Source organism: Felis catus, chromosome X (genome assembly GCF_018350175.1).
Source record: "Felis catus isolate Fca126 chromosome X, F.catus_Fca126_mat1.0, whole genome shotgun sequence".
Classification (NCBI taxonomy): domain Eukaryota; kingdom Metazoa; phylum Chordata; class Mammalia; order Carnivora; family Felidae; genus Felis; species Felis catus.
Window position 1 is genome coordinate 129554 of NC_058386.1, and position 14240 is coordinate 143793.

The window sequence follows — 14240 nt, forward strand, 5'->3', positions numbered from 1 at the left end:
TCACTCCCCGCCAGCCTTCACCCCCCACCCCTCCCAGTCACCCCTTCACCCCCCCCCTTCACCACCCCCCACCCTGCCCCCATATGTGCGCATGCGTGAGGCCAGCGTGCACGGAGCCGCCCAGCGGCTCAGGCGGCAGACGGCCGGCGGGCCGGTGTGCAGTCCCAGCGGGGCAGAACCACCAGCTTAGAGGATGCTAATGCCTGGTGGGGGCGGCCCCCGCAGCGGGCGGCGTTGGGCCTGGTGGCCGCAGCTCTGCAGAGGCCCGCAGCCCGCCTCTCCTGCCTGACGCGCCCGTGCCTTCTCCCGCTCCGCCAGAGCAAGCCCGTGGCCATCGACAACATCATCTGCGCGCGTCTTTAAGAGGACGTTCGTGCCTCGCTACCGGTAAGGCTTGGCCTCGGGCCGCGCGTCTTCCCCGCCTGTCCCCGTGACCAGGCCTCGCTCAGGCCCCGCGTCGACACGCGCACCCTGCCGCGTGGCGACACGGCCTGGCCGTCCCAGTGACGCTCGGGCTTCGCTTTCGCAGCGACATCAGCTCGGACATCCGAGTGATCTGCGTGGCGGAGCTCGGATGCTGGATCAAGCTCTACCCGGACCTGTTTCCTGGACAACAACTACTTGAAGTACATCGGCTGGATGCTGTATGACAAGGTACCGCGCGCCGCCGGTCTGCCGCCTCCGCCGAGGAGGCCCCCAGGCCCGCGTTCCTGTCCGGCGGTTCCCGGAGCGAGCACGCGTGTCCTGCACGGTGTCTCATGAGCCCCGCCGTGCAGAGAAGTCTTTCCGGCAAGCTGCGATTTTGCAGCAGGGGGTCTGGGCCGCAGGGGCTCACGGGTCCCCTGGAGAAGTGGGGACGTGGCCCTGCCTCGGTCCGTCCTGCGACACAGGGTTGTGTGTCTGGGCCCCTCACTGACATTGCGGACCGGCCCAGCAGCTGCACGCGCCCACAGGACCGTGCTCGAGGTCGGCCCCACCCCCTGCCACCAGCTCTGGGTGGGGGCCACGGGCACGGTCCTCGGCCTGCCGGGCACAGGGAGCCTCAGACACGAGCCTGCTTGGGAACACCTGCTCTGGACCCTGCGCGTCCGGATCTCACCAGAACAAACGTGCCCGCCTGGCGGTCGCCGGCTGCGACTGACATTGGGCGGTTTCTGGTCCCTGGGACAGACAGAAACGAGTACAAGTCTGTTCTCCCAAATAGAGGCCTTCTTCGTGAAAAGTAAACAAGACGAAGCCCTAAGAAATGTTCGTGACCCCCGTCGTCGTTGTGTTTCCTGGTTGTGAGCCTGATGGCCTTGTCTCCCCCCAACTCCTCCCCATCCTCTTCTTGACTGCTCCTCCCTCCTCCCCTCCTCCTCCTCCTCCTCCTCACCCCTCCTCCTCCTCCTCCTCTCCCCTCCTCCTCCTCCTCTTCCCTCCTCCTCCTCCTCCTCTCCCCTCCTCCTCCTCCTCCCCCCTCCTCCTCCTCCTCCTCTCCCCTCCTCCTCCTCCTCCTCTCCCCTCCTCCTCCTCCTCTCCCCTCCTCCTCCTCCACCTCTCCCCTCCTCCTCCTCCACCTCTCCCCTCCTCCTCCTCCACCTCTCCCCTCCTCCTCCTCCACCTCTCCCCTCCTCCTCCTCCACCTCTCCCCTCCTCCTCCTCCACCTCTCCCCTCCTCCTCCTCCCCTCCTACTCCCCCTCTCCTCCTCCCTTCTCATTCCCCTTCCCTCCTCCCACATGTCCTTTCCCCCTTCGTCCCCCCACTACCTTTCCCGCTACCTCCTCCCCACCTCCTTTTCCTCCCATTCCTTCCCCTGACTCCTCCCCCTGAATCCTCCCCCTGAATCCTCCCCTCCCCCTCCCCCTCCCCTTCCTCCCCCTTCCTTCTCTCTCTCTCCTTCCTCTCCTCCCCCTCTCCCCTTCTCCCTACTTTTCGTACCCCTTCCCCCTCCTCCTCCTCCTTTCCCTCATTCTTCCCTCCTCCTCATGATTCCCCCCTCCTCCTCGTCCCCCTCCTCTTCATGACTCCTCCCCCTCTCCTTCCTCCCCCTCTCCTTCCTCCCCCTCTCCTTCCTCCCCTCCCTCCTCTCCTTCCTCCTGTCCCTTCTCCTCTCCTTCCTCCCCTCCCTCCTCCCCTTCCCCCTCCCCCCTCCTTCATCCCCCTCCTCCTCCCCTTTCATTCCTCCCTTGCCTCCTCATCCCCCTCCTCTTCCTGGCTCCTCCCCCTCTCCTCTTCCCCTCCTTCTTCCTTTCTTCCCCTCTCCTTTCTCCTCTTCTACTTTCTCCTCTCCGTCCTTCACCTCTCCTTCCTCCCCTCCCCTCTCCTTCCTCCCCTCCCCTCTCCTTCCTCCCCTCCCCTCTCCTTCCTCCCCTCCCCTCTCCTTCCTCCCCTCCCCTCTCCTTCCCCCCGTCCCCTCTCCTTCCCCCCTCCCCTCTCCTTCCCTTCCTCCTCCTCTCCTTCCTCCCTTTCGTCCTCTCCTTCCTTCTCTCTGTCCCCCTCTCCTTCCTCCTCTCCCTCCTCCTTCCTCCCCTCCCTCCCCTCTCCTTCACCCCCCTCCTCCTCCCCTGTCATTCCTCCCCTCCCTCATCCTCTCTCCTCCTCCCCTCCCTCCTCCCTCCCCTCTCCCTCCTCCTCTTTCATCCTCCTCTTTCCTCCTGACTCCTCCCCCCTCCTTCATCCCCCTCCTCTTCCTGGCTCCTCCCCTTTCTCCCCTCCTGACTTCTCCCCCTCTCCTTCCTCCTTCTCCTCTCCCCTCTTCCTCCCCCACCTCTTTCTCTCCCCTCTTCCTCCCCCACCTCCTTCCTCCCTTCCTTCTCCCCCACCTCCTTCTCCTCCCACTGAACCCTCCCACTCCTCTCCCTTCCCTTCCTCCCCTCTCCCTCCCTCCTCTCCCCCTCCCCATATCCCTCCCCCCTCCTCCTCCCCTCTCTCTTCCCTCCCTTCCTCCTCCTGATTCCGTCTCCTCCCCCTCCCCCCCTCCTTCATCCCCCTCCTCTTCCTGGCTCCTCCCCCTTCTCCCCTCCTGACTTCTCCCCCTCTCCTTCCTCCTTCTCCTCTCCCCTCTTCTTCCCCCACCTCCTTCCTCCCTTCCTTCTCCCCCACCTCCTTCTCCTCCCACTGAACCCTCCCACTCCTCCCCCTTCCCTTCCTCCCCTCTCCCTCCCTCCCCGTCCCCTCCCCATATCCCTCCCCCCTCCTCCTCCCCTCTCTGTTCCCTCCCTTCCTCCTCCTGATTCCGTCTCCTCCCCCTCCCCCGCTCTGCCCATCCCCCTCCCTCCTCCCCCTCCTCCTCCTCCTCCTCCCTCCTCCTGAGCTGGGGCTCTTGTCTCACGGGCATTGCCGGAAGGGGGCAGGTGTGCAGGGACGGGAATCTCCACGTGGTGCGCTCACTGCTTGCGCGCTGGTTGTAGGCGAGGCGCTAGGTAAGGTTCCGCGTTCTCTGGGTTTTACCTCTTGATGGTTTATCGTGCTGTGAGGACAGACGGCGCGTTTGCGTGTGCACGCCGTGGATCGCAGGGTGGTGGCTGGTCGCGTGTGCTGGCCGGCCCTGGGTTCCAGAGTGGAGACGGGGCATGTTCTCTGAGCAGGACGGGGACACCGGACCGTTTCTTCGTCCGCCGGAGCTTGTGCTGGTGCCCAGGCCACCGCGACGGAACGCCACCGGCCGGGACTCGTAAACCACACGCGTTCATGGCTCCCATCTGGGGCTGGATGTCCCCAGGTCAAGGCCGGCCGACTCGGGGTCTGGAGAGGACCTCTTCCCCCGGCCGTTTTCCCCACGTGGGGGAGGCGAGGGTCAGGGAGCTGTCTAGGGCGTCGTTGACCAGCACGGTGATCCCATGGTGGGGGCTCCGCCCTCAAGGCTGCATGGCCTCCCGGAGGCCCCGCCTCCACGCACGTTTTTTCTGCGGGGCTGGGACTTCGCGTTTGCCCTTGGCGGGCACAGGGACGCTGGTCTGGAGTGGCGGCTGGCTGCTTTCCACAGCTGCCTGAGTGCAGCTGGCTTAGCGCAGACGCAGCCATACAGTGACTTTCCTGGGGTCTCGGGGGCTGCTTGGCATCCGCCAACAGAGCCCGTGTGCGGAGGGAGGAGGGCGGGCAGGGCAGGGCAGCGTTGTGGGCAGCGCAGGTCCTCCGGGGGGGGGGGAGCGCTGTGGGCGGCCGTGACCGCAGCTCCGGGCGGGCGGTGGCCTCCGGGGTGCTTCCTGGCACCTGGGGAGCCGGGATGCACAGCGAGGCTTCGCTCCTCTGCCCCGCCCCCCCCCCCCCCGTTCTGTATGGGGTGGGGTGAGCGGCCGTCAGGAGGGCGGGCGTCGGGAGCCTCTTCTGTGCACCAGGGAAGGGCTGCCAGAACGTCCCCAGCAGCGGTGTCCCTGAATGCGGCCGACGGACGTGGGCTCTGCTGGCCTACAGGGACCACGCGGCGCAGCCCGGGGCCGGGTCGTCACGAGAAGCCTCGCCCCACCGCGTAGCGCGTGTGTGGCCCAGGGCCTGTGTGCAGCTTCGGGCTGTGTGCTCTGTAAGTGCTGCTCAGGTCCAGGAACAATCCCTCAGGGACGGACTTGGTTTCGTACAGAGACGTGGGGGGCGGACAGGTCGCCCGCATGCCCTGCACTTGGGATTGGGCGGTCGGGAGGCATTTCTCTCCATCAGGGGGGTTGTGCTGTCACTCACTGAGGAGGGTAGTAATGTCAACGCTGGAAGAGGTCGTTCAGAAATAAGCCGTGTTGCTAAGTCCACCCGTGCAGGGCATGTTTATTTTCTCTGCTTAAGAGACACGTCTTCCGGGGGCACCTGGCTGGCCCCGTTGATGGGGCCTACAACTGTTGACTTTGGAGTCCTAAGTTTCAGCCCCAGGTTGGGTATGGGGCTTTAAAATTCATTTTGAAAAACACAATAAAGATGCACAAGGCTGTGTTAAGCGTGGACACTAAATTAATCCGCATGTGAGGCAGGACAAATACCCCACATGACGTGGCAACAATCTCTCCCAGTGCTGCAGGCTGGGAGTCTGAGATCCTGGCTGGGCAGAGACTGGGAGGTTGAGATCCAGGCAAGGCTGAGGCTGAAAGTTTGAGGACCAGTAGGGCCTGACTCAGGGACTCTGACATCCAGGCAGGGCCAAGGCTGGGGGTCTGAGGTCCAGGAGGGGTAGAGGCTGGAGGTGTGAGATCCAGGAAGGGCAGAGGCTGGGAGTTTGAGATCCAGGAAGGGTGGAGGCTGGGGGTCTGACATCCAGGCAGGGCCGAGTGGGGGTTCTGAGATCCTGGCTGGGCAGAGACTGGGAGGTTGAGATCCAGGAGGTGTCAAAGCTTGGGGTCTGAAATCCAGGAGGGGCCGCGGCTGAGTGTCTGAGGTCCAGGCAGGGCCAAGGCGGGAAGGCTGAGGTCCAGGCGGGGCTGGAAGCTGGGAGACTGAGGTCCAGGCAGGGCCCGGACTGGAAGTATGAGGTCCAGGAGGGCCTGACTCTGGGACTCTGACATGCAGGAGGGGCTGAGCCTGGGGGTCTGAGGTCCAGGCAGGGCTGAGGTGGGGCATGAGATCCAGGTATGACTGAGTCTGGGGGCCTGAAGCTCGCTCGAGCCTGGGGGTTTGAGATGGAGGCAGGGTTGATCCTGGGGGTCTGAGGTGGGGGCCTGAAATCCAGGCAGGGCTGAGTCTGGGGGTCTGAGATCCAGGCGGGGCTGATTCTAGCAGTCTGAGGTCCAGGCAGGGCTGTGGTGGGGGCCTGAAATCCAGGCAGGTCTGGAGGCTGGGAGTGTGAGGTCCACGCAGTGCTGAGGCTGGGGGTCTGAAATCCAGGAGAGGCCAAGGCTGGGAGTCTGAGATCCAGGCAGGGCCGAAGCTGGGGGTCTGAGATGCAGGCAGGGCTGAGGCTGGGAGGCTGACATCCAGGCAGGTCTGAGGCTTGGGGTCTGAAAACCAGGAAGGGCCGCGGCTGAAAGTGTGAGGCCCAGTAGGGCCTGAGTCAGGAACTCTGACATCCAGGCAGGGCTGAGGCTGGGAGTCTGAGATCTAGGTGGGGCCGAGGCTGGGGGTCTCAAGTCCAGGCTGGGCTGAGGCTGGGAGGTTGATTTCCAGGAGGTGCCGAAGCTTAGGGTCTGAAATCCAGGAGGGGCTGAGGCTGAAAGTGAGGTCCAGTAGGGCCTGAGTCAAGGCCTCTGACATCCAGGTAGGGCTGAGGCTGGGACACTGAGATCTAGGTGGGGCCGAGGCTGGGGGTCAGATCCAGACAGGGCTGAGGTTGGGAGTCTGAGGTCCAGGCAGGGCAGAAGCTGGGAGTCTGAGATGCAGGAGGAGTCGAAGCTGGGAGGCTGAGATCCAGGCAGGTTTGGAGGCTGGGAGTCTGAGGTCCCGACTGGGCCGAGGATGGGTGTCTGAGATCCAGGCAGGGCCAATGCTGGAGGTCTGAGATCCAGGCAGGGCTGTCGCTGGGGGTCTGAATTCCAGGCTGGGCTGAGGCTGGGAGTCTGAGGTCCAGGTAGGGCCGAGGCTGGGGGTGTGAGATCCAGGCAGGGCCGAAGCTGGGGGTCTGAGATGCAGGCAGGGCTGAGGCTGGGAGGCTGACATCCAGGCAGGTCTGAGGCTTGGGGTCTGAAAACCAGGAAGGGCCGCGGCTGAAAGTGTGAGGCCCAGTAGGGCCTGAGTCAGGAACTCTGACATCCAGGCAGGGCTGAGGCTGGGAGTCTGAGATCTAGGTGGGGCCGAGGCTGGGGGTCTCAAGTCCAGGCTGGGCTGAGGCTGGGAGGTTGATTTCCAGGAGGTGCCGAAGCTTAGGGTCTGAAATCCAGGAGGGGCTGAGGCTGAAAGTGAGGTCCAGTAGGGCCTGAGTCAAGGCCTCTGACATCCAGGTAGGGCTGAGGCTGGGACACTGAGATCTAGGTGGGGCCGAGGCTGGGGGTCAGATCCAGACAGGGCTGAGGTTGGGAGTCTGAGGTCCAGGCAGGGCAGAAGCTGGGAGTCTGAGATGCAGGAGGAGTCGAAGCTGGGAGGCTGAGATCCAGGCAGGTTTGGAGGCTGGGAGTCTGAGGTCCCGACTGGGCCGAGGATGGGTGTCTGAGATCCAGGCAGGGCCAATGCTGGAAGTCTGAGATCCAGGCAGGGCTGTCGCTGGGGGTCTGAATTCCAGGCTGGGCTGAGGTTGGGGGTCTGAGATCCAGGCAGGATGAGGCTGGGAGTCTGAGATCCAGGCAGGTTTAAGGCTGGAGGTCTGAGATCCAGGAAGGGTTGAGGTGGGGGCCTGAGATCAAGGCAGGGGCAAGGCTGGGAGTCTGAGGTCCAGGCAGGGCCGAGGCTGGGGGTGTGAGATCCAGGCAGGGCTGATTCTGGGTGTTGAGTTCCAGGAAGGGTTGAGCTTGGGGGTCTGAGATCCTGGCAGGGCTGAGTCTGGGAGTCTGAGGTCCAGGCAGGGCTGAGGATGGGGGGCTGAGTCCAGGCAGGGCTGAGTCTGGAGGTCTGAGGTCCAGGAGGGCCTCAGTCTGGGAATCTGACACCCCTAGGAGGGGCTGAGCTTGGGGGTCTGAGATCCATGCAGGGCTAAGGTTGGGAGTCTGAGGTCCAGGCAGGGCAGGGGCTGGGAGTCTGAGATCCAGGCAGGGGTGCGGCCAGGAGTCTGAGATCCTGGCTGGGCCGAGCCTGGGGTCTGAGATCCAGGCAGGGCCTAGTTGGGGAGTGTGAGGTCTAGGGGTGCGTGAGGCTGGAAGTTTGACATTCAGGCAGGGCCGAGGCTGGGATTCTGAGAATCAGGAAGTGCTGTGGCTGGGGGTCTGAGATCCAGGAGGGAGGAGACTGGGAGGTTGAGACCCAGGCGGGTTGAGGCTGGGAGTGTGAGGTCCACGCAGTACTGAGGCTGGGGGTCTGAAATCCAGGCAGGGCCGAGGCTGGGAGTCTGAGATCCAGGCAGGGCCGAGGCTGGGAGTCTGAGGTCCGGCAGGGCCAAGGCTGGGGGTCTGAGTTCTAGGCAGGGCCAAGGCCAGGAGTCTGAGATCCTGGTTGGGCCGTGTTTGGGAGTTTGAGATCCAGGCTGGGCCGAAACTGGGCGTCTAGATCCAGGCAGGGCCGAGGCTGGGATTTTGATGTCCAGGCAGGGCTGAGGCTGGGTTCTGACTTCCAGGCAGGACCGAGGCTGGGAGTCTGAGATCCAGGCAGGGGTGGGGCCAGGAATCTGATATCCAGGCAGGGCTAAGGGTGGGAGTCTGAGATACATGCAGGTCTGGGGGTCTGAGGTCCAGGCAGGGCTGAGACTGGGAGTCTGAGATCCATGTGGTGCCGAGGCTGGGACTCTGAAATCCAGGCAAGGTTGAGGACATGAGTCTGAGGTCCAGGCAGGGCTGAGACCGGGGGCTTGAGATCTAGGGTTGGCCAAGGCTGGGGGCCTGAGATCCAGGCACGGCTGATCCTGGGCTTGTGAGGTTCAGGCAGGGCTGAGGCTCGGGCCTGAGATTCAGGTCAGGCTGATGTTGGGGGTCTGATGTCCAGTCAGGGCTGAAGCTGGGGGCCTGAGGCTCAGCCGTGTCTGGGGGCCTGAGATCCAGGCAGGGTTGATCCTGGGGGTCTGAGGTCCAGGCAGGGACAAGGCTGGGGGGTGTGAGATCCAGGCAGGGCTGTTCCTAGCTCTCTGAGGTCCAGGCAAGGCTGAGGTGGGGGCCTGAGATCCAGGCAGGGTTGATCCTGGGGGTCTGAGGTCCAGGCAGGGACGAGGCTGGGGGGTGTGAGATCCAGGCACGGCTGATCCTAGCCCTCTGAGGTCCAGGCAAGCCTGAGGTGGGGGCCTGAGATCCAGGCAGGGCTGAGCCTGGGGGCCTGAGGCTCTGCGAGGCTGGGGGTGTGAGATCCAGGCAGGTCTGAGGCTGGGGGTGTGAGATCCAGGCAGGGCTGAGGTTGGGGGTCTGAGATCCAGGCAGGTTTGAGGCGGGGGGTCTGAGATCCAGAAGGGTGGAGGTGGGGGCCTGAGATCCAGGCAGGGCTGATCCTGGGGGTCGGAGGTCCTGGCAGGGCTGAGGTGGGGGCCTGAGATCATCCAGGCAGGGCTGAGGCTGGGGGCTTGAGGATTGGCGGAGGTTGGGGTTTTGAGATCCAGGACCGGCGGAGCCTGGGAGTCTGAGGTCCAGGCAGGGCTGAGGCTGGGACTCTGAGGTCCAGGCAGAGCCGAGGCTGGGGGTCTGAGATCCAGGCAGGGCTGAGGCTGGGGGTTTGAGGTGCAGGCAGGGCTGAGGTGGGGGCCTGAGATTCAGGCAGGGCTGCGTCTGGGTGCCTGAGATCCAGGCAGGTCTGGAGGCTGGGAGTCTGAGGTCCAGGCAAGGCCGAGGCTGGGGGTGTGAGATCCAGGCAGGGCTGAGGTTGGGGGTCTGAGATCCAGGCAGGATGAGGCTGGGAGTCTGAGATCCAGGCAGGTTTGAGGCTGGGGGTCTGAGATCCAGGAAGGGTTGAGGTGGGGGCCTGAGATCAAGGCAGGGGCAAGGCTGGGAGTCTGAGGTCCAGGCAGGGCCGAGACTGGGGGTCTGAGATCCTGGCAGGGCTGAGTCTGGGAGTCTGAGGTCCAGGCAGGGCTGAGGATGGGGGTCTGAGGTCCAGGCAGGGCTGAGTCTGGAGCTCTGAGGTCCAGGAGGGCCTCAGTCTGGGAATCTGACACCCCTAGGAGGGGCTGAGCTTGGGGGTCTGAGATCCATGCAGGGCTAAGGTTGGGAGTCTGAGGTCCAGGCAGGGCAGGGGCTGGGAGTCTGAGATCCAGGCAGGGGTGCGGCCAGGAGTCTGAGATCCTGGCTGGGCCGAGCCTGGGGTCTGAGATCCAGGCAGGGCCTAGTTGGGGAGTGTGAGGTCTAGGGGTGCGTGAGGCTGGAAGTTTGACATTCAGGCAGGGCCGAGGCTGGGATTCTGAGAATCAGGAAGTGCTGTGGCTGGGGGTCTGAGATCCAGGAGGGAGGAGACTGGGAGGTTGAGACCCAGGCGGGTTGAGGCTGGGAGTGTGAGGTCCACGCAGTACTGAGGCTGGGGGTCTGAAATCCAGGCAGGGCCGAGGCTGGGAGTCTGAGATCCAGGCAGGGCCGAGGCTGGGAGTCTGAGGTCCGGCAGGGCCAAGGCTGGGGGTCTGAGTTCTAGGCAGGGCCAAGGCCAGGAGTCTGAGATCCTGGTTGGGCCGTGTTTGGGAGTTTGAGATCCAGGCTGGGCCGAAACAGGGGGTCTGAGATCCAGGCAGGGCCGAGGCTGGGATTCTGATGTCCAGGCAGGGCTGAGGCTTGGGGTCTGAATCCAGGCAGGGCCGAGGCTGGGAGTCTGAGATCCAGGCAGGGGTGGGGCCAGGAATCTGATATCCAGGCAGGGCTAAGGGTGGTAGTCTGAGATACATGCAGGTCTGGGGGTCTGAGGTCCAGGCAGGGCTGAGACTGGGGGTCTGAGATCCATGCAGTGCTGAGGCTGGGACTCTGAAATCCAGGCAAGGTTGAGGATATGAGTCTGAGGTCCAGGCGGGGCTGAGACTGGGGGTCTGAGGTCCAGGGTTGGCCAAGGCTGGGGGCCTGAGATACAGTCACGGCTGATCCTGGGATTGTGAGGTCCAGGGAGGGCTGAGGCTCGGGCCTGAGATTCAGGTAGGGCTGATGCTGGGGGTCTGATGTCCAGTCAGGGCTGAGGCTGCGGCCTGAGATCCAGGCAGAGCTGATCCTGGGGGTCGGAGGTCCTGGAGGGCTCAGGTGGGGGCCTGAGATCATCCAGGCAGGGCTGAGGCTGGGGGCTTGAGGCTTGGCCAAGGCTGGGGTTTTGAGATCCAGGTAGGGTTGATCCTGGGGGTTTGAGGTGCAGGCAGGGCTGAGGTGGGGGCCTGAGATCCAGGCAGGGCTGAGTCTGGGGGCCTGAGCCTCGTCGGAGGCTGGGGGTTTGAGGTCCATGCAGGGCTGAGGCTGTGTGCTCCTGATCCCCGCGCCTGGGTGTGGGACGTGCGCTCCTCCCTCTGCCCTCTGGTGGTCGTGCTCTGTGCAGGTCCGTTTGCTGGTTCAGGCTTCTCATTAGGACCCTGTCGTATGGAACCAGTGCTCCCTCTAGCGACTTCATTTTCCTGATCCGCTGATATTCGACCCCAGGGGCACACAGTCCCGTCCTGAGGTCCTGGGGGTGCGGGCTTCAACCTGGGCCATGGGTCGCGCCGTGCCGCCCCTGCGGGCGTGTTTGCCGGCCGCGTGGGGGCTGCCGACACACACAGCCCGCGCAGAAGGCGAGGCCCAGGGCCCGAGGGGTGTGTCTGCTGGGGAGTCTTGGTGGGGGGGCTGCCCTTCCGTGGTGACCGGGCCCCGTTTCTCTGTCCTAAAGGACGCCAGCGTGCGGATGAAGTGCATCCTGGCGCTGAAGGCGCTCTACGAGAAGAGAGAGTCGGCTATGAAGCTGGGCCTTTTCTTCCACAAGTTCAAGGTGAGTGAGATTCTGCGTCTTGGCCACCGGGGGCGCCAACCCGGAGTGTCGCCATGGACGTGTGGATCTCGGGCCGCGGCCATCGGCCGCTCGCGGGCTTCGGACCGCCGGCCACGTCTCCGCTGCCTGGGGCCGCGTCCTGTGACCGCGAACCGGAAGCCCCCCCCCTCCCCCCGGGGCCCGTCGGGGCAAGAGCCGCTCGCGCTTCAGAGTGCACCAGGTGACACGGCCGGAGCGTGGGCACACCCCGGTGGGTCATTCGCGTGCTGGCGGGAGTTTTCGGGTGTGGGAGCGGGAAGGGTCAGCGCCCGCCGTGCCGACGCAGGCACACTCCTGTCGCTGGGTTGCGAGGCTCCGTGCCCGCGTGCAGGGCCGCTCAGGGACGGTGCGACCGAAGCAAGTGCCCGGGACGATGCGGGCTGGAGCCCACGGTGAACTTGTACTCAACCTGTTCCTGAATTTGGGGGCCGCGCTACCACCCGGGATGCTGCGTGAGGCCCCACTGCCCGACGTGGATGGCAGGGCTTGGCGAGGACTCCCCACCGCGGGGCAGGGCCGTCGGGGACTCGGACCGGGCCCCGTGGCTGCTTGGGAGCAGGGGTCGGGCCACGTCGGTGCCAGTGAATGTGCAGCCAGCAACGCGGGGCGGGGCACCAGCAGTTTGTCTCCCCCTCCGGGGCGTGTGGGACAAAGCAGCCTTCCTTGACCCCGTCGGGGTTCCCCGCTGGGCGTGAGCAGGAAACCCACGCGGGCGGGCCACGCGTAGAGAGGCGCGAGGGGGCGGTTGGAAGCGTGCAGGGGGGATCTCTGGTGTCCACGGTGGGGGGGGGGCGGACGGAGGGCCTCCCGGAGGTGGTGGTGAGTCCCCGTGGAGGACAGCGCAGTGCCCGACCTGTGCACCGACCGGGAGCCATGGCCCCTTCGTGAGCGCAAGGGTCGTGCAAAGTCACCTACGTAGGAGAGAAAGGCTGCGGAGGCTCGTGGCGGGAGGCGCACACGTCCTGCGGAGCTCATGTCCCCACGGGCTGGGTGCGCAGGTGGCCGGCCTCTTCCGGAGACCCGGCGTGGTCAGGGGCGCTTCCCGGCAGCCTCGAGGCTCCAGGGCTCCTGCCTCCCGATTTCTGTGCTGAGGAATTCCGTCTCCCCGTGGGTCCACATCAGCGGCTGACGCCTGGGGACGCTCAAACTCTGGGGACACGTGGTTGTCACCACCGTGTGACATCACTGTGTGCGCGCTGCCGGCGTCTGCGGGGACCAGGGATGCGGCCCGATGACCCTCACGGTGTGCGGGACGCCCGCCCGAGGGGACGGCCCGGCCCGGCCCCGCCCCGCCGCGTCCTCCATCCACGGTGCCGGAACCAAGCGGGCTTGTTGTGTTCTCTCGCTTCCTCTAGAAACGAATCCTGTCGATGACCCAGGACAGGCAGCCGGAGATCACGTCTGAGTGCATGCAGCTCCTGCGGCTTATATCCGAGTGAGTAGCCCTGCGGCCCTGTGGAGCCGTGTGTACCCGTGTGTGGCCCTGCATCTGTGCAGAGCACTGCGTCCGCGCGGAGCCCTGCGGCCGTGCGGAACCGTGCGTTTGTGCGTGGCCCTACCTCCGTGCGGAACCGTGCGTCCGTGCGTGTCTGTGCGTGGCCCTGCGTCCGTGCGGAACCGTGCGTCCGTGCGGAATCCTGCATCCAGAGCGCGTTTCCAGGCCACGTGGGCGGCGGGCCGGGTGCGCTGGGCGCGCAGTTACCGCGTGTGCCGCTGGCGGTCCGCTGGGTGACCGTGTGCGGTGTGCAGCCCCCCCCCCCCCCAGCGTAGCCGCGTGATGGTCAGCTCGCATCCTTGGGTGTGTTTGCACCACTGCTCAGTTGGAGATCTCTGTGGCCGGCGCCCTTGCGTACGATGTGACGCAAGGGCTTGTCGGGACCTGGCTTCCTGTTCGTGGGCTCGGGGGTTCCCTGTGGGGTCCCTTCTGCCGCTGCCCTGCATCAGGGGCTCTGATGGGGCCAAGGTGCTGGTGTACAAGAGGCAGCTGCAACCCGGCCAGGTCCTCAGAACCTTCTGGAAGCTCCCGGGTCCCCGCGTGCACTTGGGCTGGATACACACTGCAGGTGACAGCCGCCTCGTTGAGTCAGGTGTCAGACGTTGATGTGAGACGTCTCTGGAACGGGGGACATGGGGACGCGACCTCCCACTGGGCCGCCACGCCTAAATGCCGCGGTTGGTGCCGTGGGAACGTCTCGTGCTCTGAAGGCCAGCGTGGTGCCGTCTGTCCGCCCTGTGCGGAGGACGGAGTGGGGCCCTGGTGGGCGCCCGACGCGGCCCAGACGGACGGAGGCTGTCGCAGCCAGAGACGGGGACGAGCACGAGCACCAGACTTCCCGTGTGTTGCGCGGAGGTCCCGCCAGTGGCCGGGACCACCCAGCACCCACCCGTACTGCGCCACCGCCCAAGGGCAGTGGCTGGGTGATAAGGTGGCGTATTTTACAAGGGAGCCGTCTGGCCAGAGCCAGCCCACACAAGTGCCACGATCTGGGTCAGTGACCCAGTTCGCAAACGCGTGTCTGTGTGGACTCCTGTCCAGGGTGCTTTGCAGGCGGGCCGCGGGGCCGCGTGTCCCCTGATACTGACTTGGAGAAGTTCTTACCCGTGTGGCTTCCGACACGTGTATGCAAAAGCCCCCCGGGTGGGGACCTGAGCTCCCCCGTCTGCTCCCCAGCCGCCCCCTCCCCCCACCCCCTCCCCCCACCCGCCAGCGGCCACTGACACACGGAACAGGCTCTGACGTGGCATACCATGTGTGTCTGGCTTCCTGCAGTCAGTGAAGGTCTGCGATGAGTCGATGGTCAGAAGCCACGCTCTCATG

The 14240-nt window shown here is 65.3% G+C and overlaps 1 protein-coding gene across 3 annotated transcripts in view; it reads left to right on the top strand.

Annotated features, from left to right (window-relative positions):
* The first annotated feature begins 328 nt into the window (after window positions 1-328).
* LOC102901245 (cohesin subunit SA-2-like) overlaps window positions 329-14240 on the top strand; it is a 41520-nt gene continuing 27608 nt past the window's right edge. Inside the window, exons 1-4 of one of the 3 annotated variants that reach the window (XM_045051187.1) lie at window positions 329-387; window positions 530-654; window positions 11285-11383; window positions 12778-12857. In XM_045051187.1, the coding sequence (XP_044907122.1) occupies window positions 640-654; window positions 11285-11383; window positions 12778-12857 (194 nt within the window). In that variant the 5' untranslated portion in view covers window positions 329-387; window positions 530-639. Of the gene's footprint in view, window positions 388-529; window positions 655-3370; window positions 3406-11284; window positions 11384-12777; window positions 12858-14240 lie in introns of those variants that run through there. The other 2 variants (XM_045051189.1, XM_045051188.1) reach the window with 2 other exon arrangements.